Source organism: Mandrillus leucophaeus, unplaced genomic scaffold (assembly GCF_000951045.1).
Source record: "Mandrillus leucophaeus isolate KB7577 unplaced genomic scaffold, Mleu.le_1.0 Scaffold126, whole genome shotgun sequence".
Classification (NCBI taxonomy): domain Eukaryota; kingdom Metazoa; phylum Chordata; class Mammalia; order Primates; family Cercopithecidae; genus Mandrillus; species Mandrillus leucophaeus.
In genome coordinates this window covers 5225545-5235318 of record NW_012100987.1, presented here as the reverse complement: position 1 = coordinate 5235318, position 9774 = coordinate 5225545, and the positions used below count along the sequence as shown (strand labels likewise).

Here is a 9774-nt window from a genome sequence, read left to right as displayed (position 1 = left end):
TTTCAGATGAGTGTGGTGGCTCACACTTGTAATCCCAGAGCTCTGGGAGGGTGAGGCAGGCAGATGGCTTGAGCCCAGAAGTTTCAGACTAGCCTGGGCAACTTAGTGAAACCCTGTCTCTACAAAAAATTACAAAAATTAGCTGGGAATGGTGATGTGGGCCTGTAGTTCCAGCTACTCTGGAGGCTGAGGAGGAAGGATCACCAGAGCTGGGGAGGTCAAGGCCACTGTATGTCGTGATGGCACCACTGCACCCCAGCCTAGGTGACAGAGTAAGACCCTGTCTCGGTAGTGAAAAAATTCTCTGCACCTTTCTCTCCTTTCTCCCCTAAAAATACATTGTGCTGTTACACCATATACCCATTTGTTCTTTGATCATTTTCTCTGGTCTTGTCCTGCCTTGTTCTATACTGCAGGGACCTTCATTTCCCAAGATAGATTGACCATGATTATCACTATTATTTTGGCTCTGATATGGACCTATTGTCTTCCTGTAGTCATATGTGGTGGTGGGGAGGGGGGGTACAGGGGTAAAACATACATTAAAAAGCATAAAAATATATTAATGGAAGGAGCCATAAACCATTCAGCATACATGAACCCAGGTACATGATAGCCAAAGGAATTTAGCTGAAAAATCCAACTCAGTGTGATTCGCTTTTTCTTTAGAAATTCCACAAGGTGAGTTAGTAAGAAAAGGGCTGAAAGTCTTCTCCCAGCTCCCATACTCATGGTAGAAATTAACAGTGGGATTTTTAACATTAATAACTTTTTTTTTTTTTTTTGGACAGAGTCTCTCTGTCACCCAGGCTGGAGTGCAGTGGCGTGATCTCGGCTCACGGCAACCTTTGCCTCCTGGGTTCAAGCAATTCTCTGCCTCAGCCTCCCAAGTACCCACCATGCCAGGGTAATTTTTGTATTTTTAGTAGAGGCTGGGTTTCACCATCTTGGCCAGGCTGGTCTTGAACTCCTGACTTCGTGATACATCTGCCTCAGCCTCTCAAAGTGCTGGGATTACAGGCGTGAGCCACTGTGCCTGGCCAAATTAATAACTTTCAATAGCTAAATAGTTACCATTTAAGTCCTTGCTTGTTTTTAAAAATAGAAGTTTAAAATATATTATCAAAAGTGACTACACAAAATAAACAGGCAATAGGGATAATGCACGGTGATGGAGATTTATCAACCAATTTGTGGTCATCTGTTGCCTAATGTAGTAGACAAAGTTTGTCACACAATTAGCATTGATGGAAGAGCAACCAAAATACCTAAGAGAGAACTAGAGACTACTAGCAAAGTAACTTAACAGTCTGGATCAACTCTCCAAAATATTTACTGTTTCTCTGCAAGCTAACCTCACGATAGCATAGAATTCTATTTTGATTAATCTATGGTGTTTTTGAGTGTGTATATTAATAGAGCATTTTTAGTGGTTGCTGTAGATACCTCATTATATTTGCAGAATTTACCACAGTTTACTTGAATTGACTGATATTTTGCCAGTGTGAGCTATGTATGAAAACATTACCTCTTTTCGCCCAACTTTACACTCCCCCGTTAATATAATTGTCTTAAATATTTACCCTTTCTACATTGAGAACCACACCAGACTATGTCATAACTTTTGCTTCCACAAACCTGTAGACTCTCTGAGAAGGGCTTAGGGCCGCTTCTCAGATGCTAATCCTAGGCATGAAAAACCAGGGATTCTCCCCAAATGGGATGAACTGAGAAGAATGTTTAGGACATTCAGAGGCAAGGTGAATCAATGACTGAGACAGAATTTTTATCTCCATGTGCAGTTGGCACTGGGGTCAGATTTATCAATAACTTTATTTAGAAAAAATCATTGCATTCCTCCTATTGCAAATTTATATTTCATTCAGAATTAAGTTCACAATGCTAAAATTACATTTCAAAAATATTGAATTGATTTTACAGAACTATTAGTTGGCATTAGTAGTGTGAGTGCACAGCTCACATTGCACACTTATCCCCAGCTATTTCTCTGCCCCACAGCAGGACCTCCACTAATTGTTTTCTATAATGTGATATTTGCCACCCTCCCAGACAGTGGTCTGCAAACTTAGCTGCTCGCTAGAATCACCTGAAGAACTTAAAAATCCTGATGCCCTAGCCTCAACCCCAGAGATTCAAATTTAATTAGACACAATAATTTCTAAAATTCCCTAAACTCATCTAATGTACTGCCAAGGTACCTTACTGGCATGTGCTCTGACCCGAGGCAATCAGAACTCTCAGGGAATCTGACTTAGGACAAGACAGAGAGAAGGATTTTTTCATTCCTGTGGGCTGGGTCTTATGCTCTTGAATAATAGAAGAGTCAAGTGATGAACAAGAGAAGCAAGTGTGTCTGCAATGAGAGGAGAAAGAAGCAGAGTCACTGAAAGGAGCAGAAAAGTGAAGGCAGAAGAAGGTCCTTGTTCCCTGGTCCCTGGGGTCTGACTGCGTTGTTGTCTTCGGGTCCATGTGTACCTTTCTTTCTTTATAACACATTTTATTAGCTCTTTAATCTTGCAGAAGTTTTTTTTTTTATATCCCACCAGAAGAGTCCTAACTGATCAAATTGTTCAGCTCAAAATCTTCAGCTCATTAATCTCTGAATGTAAATGATGCTACCACTACAAATGTCACCCATTACCTAAATCACTCAGTTGGCATTTAGGAACTTATGCTTTGTATTCTTTGAATTGTTTTAAGCAGTTACTTACTCTATATACTGATGATGAGAGATAAAGATTAAATACTGTATATCTATATGCAATAGCCTAAACATATCAGGAACTTTTGTTTGTTGATAACTTTTTTTGTTGTTCTGTAATTAAACAGGCTACTTACCTTAAAATAACATTTATGATCATTGGTAAGAATTATGTGATTGAAATAAATGAGCAAACATGGCAAAAATAATAGGATGTTTTACATAGGGGAAAATATATCTTTCCTTTTTCTCAATTCCTAACCAATTGCCTGACTCCCAAATCACCTCTGTTCTTTAGAAGGTTAAAGTATAAAATGGATCACTAGATTGTTACCACCTAGTGGAAAGTTGTCTATGGCAATACCCTTTTAATATCAGTTCTATTTCCACTACAGAGAAAAAAAAAAAAAAAAATGCTCAATGAATCTTATTTTCCTGAAGGTAAGATTCCTTATTCCAACAAAATTATAAGCTTTCAACTTCAGTCATTACAATGTCTAGTGCAATGCTTTGTGTAGAATGGAGGCTTTATTCATGAATCTGCTTAAATGAATAAATGACGATAAGTTTGGCTTTTATATACGAGTCATATAGCAAAGATAAATGTTACCACCAAGCCTGCACACAAGGAAAAGATATTTTTGCAAGGCAATTTACAACAGCTTTTTGATTCTATTAACATCTGCATTTCCCATATTTTAAAAATGCAATCCATATAACTTATATTTATAAGATACTCTCTTCTAGTAATAAATAGGTTTGTGAACATTATAAATTTGCTAGCCTCAATGAAAACACGTGGGGGAAAACCTAAATTCTCACTGAGTTTCACTAACATCCGGAGACTGCATGATGTTCTATTGCTCGTCTTACTGACATAAACATATGATGACAGAAGACAAAAATATGTTTATAATGGTCACATAAACATTTTCGGTTTTATTAAGGAAAAAAATCATAATTTAATATATTGTTTCAAGAATTCATTAAAATCATACCTTTAGACAGAAAAATTCATTTTCCATTCTCTTGGGAATGTTTAGAATATTCACAGAGATAGCAACCCGAGATTTCCTCAAACACTGCACTTTTGATTGATTAAAATGTTTATATATTATTAAAGGATATTGTAATTTCAAACTTTCTAAAGGCATTTTTTTCCAATGATAGAGATCAAAAGCAAAACACTGAGTTAGAGTTACAAATCTCTACTCATAGATATGGGAATAATATATTTTGTTCCATCAACGTGTCTACTTTACATTATTCAGCACAAAGCTTTCTGAAATAAGAATCATGGGAATATAAGAATATAAAGAAAAAAGGTACAAATAACAGCTTCATAAACTGAGAAATGTACATAAATAAATCATGTATATGTGGGCAGTTTGCTTAGCTGGCAAGAAACAAAATATTGAAAATCTGCTTGTTAAACAATAACTACAGAGTGTGCTTTTATGATGTTTTTCACCACAGTAATTCATATTAGAGATAGAAGCAGTTGCATGTTAAATAAAATCATTGAGCATTGTTCCCCTTGCATTGCAAAGAGCTGACTTATGTTGTTTTTAGATGCCTCCCATTAGAAAGTAAATATTCCTTCAATGCTATGCATTTCACAAAATTTAATAAAGGCAAACTGTAAATAAAGTCACAGGGAGATTTCAGACAGTTTTATTAGGAGATTGTTGAAAAGAAAAAGAAAATTAAATACAATAACAGTAAACGTGGTTCTCACATTGAAACCAGGCTCAAATAACTAGGCTACCATAGAAAAATTTCCAATTCTTGCATTATGATGTAAAAACAGATTTTTGTACAGATTTTGTACAACAAAATTCGTAATAACCTTTTATCATTTTTAGAAAACTTTAAATATATAGATAAAAATAGACAATTTTCATAGGTCCTACATGAAGATGAGTATGTTCTGTTCCAAGGGCTTGCATAGAGCGCAAATGTGGTTATAATATAGAACAACTAGACATTAATATTTTTAGGATTACAAAAGCATGGAAACCATAAAATGGGCACATTTTACTTGTTTATGCCAAAACACAAATTTCCAAACCAACCTGTATAACTAAAATAGGGAAAAAATTAAGTTACAGACTTACAATAACATTTCATGAATTGTCATATTTACAACATGTTAGTAAGAGTCTCTCTTAACATACAGCTGATAGCTTTTTTCTTTAATCCTTGCTAAAATTTCCTTTTATTTCAAATCAAACACTAAAGCATTCTCAAAGGTCTTCAAAGTATGTATTTTAAAACTATTTAATCCACGTAACAGGTGACTCTATGCCAGGAGCAGAGCAATGGCTGATTCTACTACATATGTAAGTTGTAGGCTTTTTAAAAAATCTTTCAAAAAATGTATGATGCAAAAGCTTGACACAAGTCCATTCAATTTTAAGTGTTGTAACCCTTTAAAGACTGCATATAGGGGAAAAAAATACATAGAACTAGGAAAATAATCTCTTGTGCTCAAACAACAAAAGGTGGTTATGGAAGAACTATGCTTAGAAAACCAAGTTTCTACAAAGCATTTACTAACAACACTTTAAATAAAAATAATGCTCCCTTTGTAAGCAAGCTAAAATAGGAACTATACATATAACTTTTTTATGGTATCAAAAAAATGAACTTAGCTGGTTAATAGTGAGCTACACAAAAGAATTATGTTCCAGTATTGCAAGGAAGACCTAAAAGGTATAGAAGCGTAATGCTAGAAGATCTATAATGTTAATTTTTTCTTAATCAAGTAATTAATACCCAATCAGAACTATATTTAAACATTTTAAGCTAGTTTTCTTAGACATTGAAGATTTTGCTGTTTTGTGGTAATAAATAATGTTACGATCATACAATTATAAGATGACAGAAAAATCATAAAATGTATAGTGACTGTACTGATTCATATCAGTCTTTAAAGGTGTAATACCAGATATGCAAAAAACAAAGAGAAGGTAACTTTAGCATGTGATAAGCACTGTTTGCCGCTTTACTTCCAGTTATCTGCACAAAAGTGAAAACACATACTGTAACTTTCAAAAAGACAGTGAAAATAACACACAGCCACCCTTCCCTCTGACAAGGGTGGGAAGCACAGCACATTTTAACTGTATCACTCAGCGCTACATGGTATTGGACTGGTACATCAAGGTTTGTTAGATTTTGTTTTCAGCAACATTAACATAATATGACATTAACATATAAAAATATTTCTGGTGTTTTGATTTGCTGTTCAGCCACAATCCATTCCCAATAGTGCAGCTTGGGGCACTAGCTAGGGTTCAATATACAAATAAAAGTGGCTGACACAGAGTTCTGATGCCACCAGATGCTTAAGATCTCATTCATTAATACTGTGACTCCAGACAAATATTTACATGCCTGCATGCGTTAAAACCAGAAAGCCGTCTTTCTGACCGACAGGGTGACAAAACATATTTTCTAAAATTTTCATTTTCCTAAACTCTAGTATACTACTGCATACATAATACCTTCCTTGTGTGTTTTATGTTTATATACTGTACATATGACCAACAGTTTGAATAAGAAGCAACATTATTATCTTTAAGTCTATCTACCACTACCAGTTTGGAATGAAAACATGTTACATTTATATATATTTTTTATTTTTAAGAAAAGACCTTCAGCGAAACCTTTTGGCTTATATTCAATGCTTCTTTTCAGATACGCAAAATGTTATTTCATTGGGTTGTGGTCAACATCCGTTTGTTGGTCTTTTGGAAAGTATGTGAAAAAAAAATTCTTCAGGAGAAAACCCACAATTAGAGTTTGAAATTGAATGTAACAGAATATCACTCTTGTATTTATTTTTCAAGAATCTTCTATGCCCCCTACAAGTTCTTTCCAAGTGTTCTTGCTGGTTTCCGGAGGACATAATTCTGTAAGTCTGGGTAACCACTGCTACAAGAGTCTTTTGATGTGCTCAGATACAGAATTTTCAGAAGAGGAAAATGGTTCATTCCATTAGGAAAAAAAAAAAAAAAAAAACAAAGCTAGGTCTTTTTCAGACCTGCCTTTAACTCTGTATACAATTGTCCAGCAGCAAGTTGCAGTAATTAACTGTAAGAACTTTGATACTTGTACATTTACAAACATTCTCAGGTCTCTGGTATGAACCACAGGTGAAAATCAATGGAGGAAACTTTTTTTTTTTTTTTGTAGAATACTTAAACTTTTAAAGAACATTAATACACAAAATTCAGGAAGTTCCCTTAAAAGGACTTTATTTTTTCTGAACTTTCCCATGACGAATGTCTGACTGCAAAGTTCTTTTCTATAACATGGATTTCTTCAACAGGAAAGATTCAGTACATGACAGTAGTTTTCAAATACAGTCTTCCATCTAGAAATGAACAGTAAAAAATTAATTAATGACGTGGCATTTGGGGTACAAATGTGCATGTAAAAATGATGTAACTTGACATAAAATTTGAGGTTTTTATTAGATCTTTACTTGGTTAAGAAGTAACATTTTTTCACATCTTCTCAAAGTTAATTTCATAATTACACTGAATTTATGTGGCTGAAAAGAATACAGCATTTCTACTTCTCATAAATATATATTTGTTATTTTGATATCAGTTCCAGAGCACTCAGAAAATAGCTAAGAGTATGTGTGTGTATTTTGCTGATATGCAAAGTTAGTTGATTTCTGTTGAATAACAATTACTTCCTTCAAGCTTGCAGAACCAAATTTTCTCTGAATGCACTCAGGTGTATCTCCATCAGGAAAGACTGAACTCCCATCTTACTCTTTAGCAGTGTTGTTAAATATACCATGTAATGTAACTATTGTACACATTCATTGCTATTTATATGAAAGCCACCTAGGTTATTTCATCACTGTCAATGAACTATAGCCTTTACCCCTTGAAGTGAGATTCATGCAACAATTAAATATTAAAATGTAAACACTGTATGTTACTCAACTTTTACTAATGAGCAAACACACAGTTGTGTGAAAAAGAAAAGGAAATCAAATATTGGAGACATCAAATAAATCCATTTGAATGAAGCACAAATAAGAAATAGGAAATTAAAAATCCAAACCAAAAATAAAACAATACCAAACATAAGCCTATTTCTCAAATGTTTAATACACTCTAATCTGTCCACTTCCTGGTGTGGCCTAAACTTTGTATATATTTGTCTAATGTAGGTCTGAAATTCAAATTTTAATATATACAGTAGAAGGAAGAACAATCAGAAAAGGAAAGTTTTCTGAGCTTTGAAAAGTGCATATTGCCATGTAAATGTTTGCAAAATGTCTGGTAACTTGAAGAATTAAAAATGTAAGAAAACATAAATAACCTATAGTACATTCAGGAAATAAAAAAGATAGTCTAAATATTTGTGGACCTCACCTTCAACTTTCATACAACTACTTTTATGCAATCTAGAGTGGATATAGTAAGTTGCAAGGAACTTACATAGAAATATTGGTAAGCCCAAATTACATGTTCCTCTCATTTTTTTCTATTTTGTATGATCCTTCCTTTTTAAAAAATATTTTTAATTTTTGTGGGTAAATATTAGGTACATGTATTATATTTATGGGGTGTATTACATATTTAGATACAGGCATACATGCATAATAATCACATCTGGGCAAATGGGGTGTCTGTCACCTCAAACATTTATTCACTATGTTACAAACAATCCACTCTCTTTCAGTTATTTTAAAATGTGCAATCAAATTACTGTTAACTATAGTCTCTTGGTTGTGCTATCAAATGTTAGATTTTATTCATTCATCCTATTTTTTTGAACCCATTAACCATCCCTGCTCCCTCCCCATTCTCCCCACTAATCTTCCCAGTCTCTGGCAACCATCATTCTACACTCTATCTCCACAAATTTAATGGTTTTAATTTTTAGCTCCCACAAATAAAGTGCGAACATACAAAGTTTATCTTTCCGTGCCTGGCTTATTTCACTTAGCATAATGACCTCCAGTTCCATCCATGTTGCTGTAAATGACAGGGTCTCATTCTTTTTATGGCTGAGTAGTACTCCATTGTGTATGGGTACACCATTTTCTTTATTCATTCATCTGCTGATGGACAATTAGGTTGCTTCCAAATCTTGGCTATTGTGAATAATGCTGCAATAAACATCTTAATAAACATTTGTAGCATTGAAATACTACCTCCAAGATGTCATGAAACTCTGTTTTGCTCAATGATATATCCCAAGCATAGAGTGTACAGTAGTCCTCCCTTATCTGTGCTGTATATGTCCAGACTGCCAGTGGATGCCTGAAACCATGGATAATAGTACCAAACCCTATGTATACTATGTTTTTTTATTTGTATACATACATACCTACAATAAAGCTTAATTTATAAATTAGGCACAGTAAGAGATTAACAATTGTAGATAATAATGATGCAATTATAGATACATGGATAATAATAGAAGAATTATAACAATATACTCTAAGTTATATAAATGCAGCCTTTCTCTCTCTCAAAATACTGTAACATTTTCAAACTATTGTTGACAATGGGTAACTGAGACTATGGAAAGATAAACTATAGATGAGGAGGGACTACTGTAAGTTTAGTAAATATGTGTTAAATGAATGCATTAATCAGATATAGGTCTTTAGAAAGATATAGATTTCATATGGTTTACATAAAGTAGATATTGAATTATACATATTATATTACATATAATAATATATAATATGTTTATAAAGTATTTTATAAACATTTATAAAATTTATAAATGTTTATAAAGTATTTTATTTATAAAGTATTTTATTTTATATATATTATTTTATTATATATTATTACATATAATAATATATAATACTGTAAATGTAAATATAAAAACGTATTATATCATGAACATCCCAAATCCACAATTTTCCCTCCCAGAGGCAGGGATGTCCATGAGAGTAGCCTCAGACTGGCTAAATGCTAATAAGTTGTGTCAAATATCAGTTGCCTCTCTTAAAATTAATCTAGTTCAACTTTAAGAATAATAATAATGATTACTTGAAAGTTGTT

The 9774-nt window shown here is 33.5% G+C and overlaps 1 protein-coding gene across 1 annotated transcript in view; it reads right to left on the bottom strand.

The window, feature by feature from the left end:
• Positions 1–4380: 4380 nt before the first annotated feature.
• Positions 4381–9774, bottom strand: part of DACH1 (dachshund family transcription factor 1) — a 464060-nt gene continuing 458666 nt past the window's right edge. Inside the window, exon 11 of the mRNA XM_011972024.1 lies at positions 4381–7103. Within this exon, the coding sequence (XP_011827414.1) occupies positions 7066–7103 (38 nt within the window). The 3' untranslated portion in view covers positions 4381–7065. The remainder of the gene's footprint in view (positions 7104–9774) is intronic.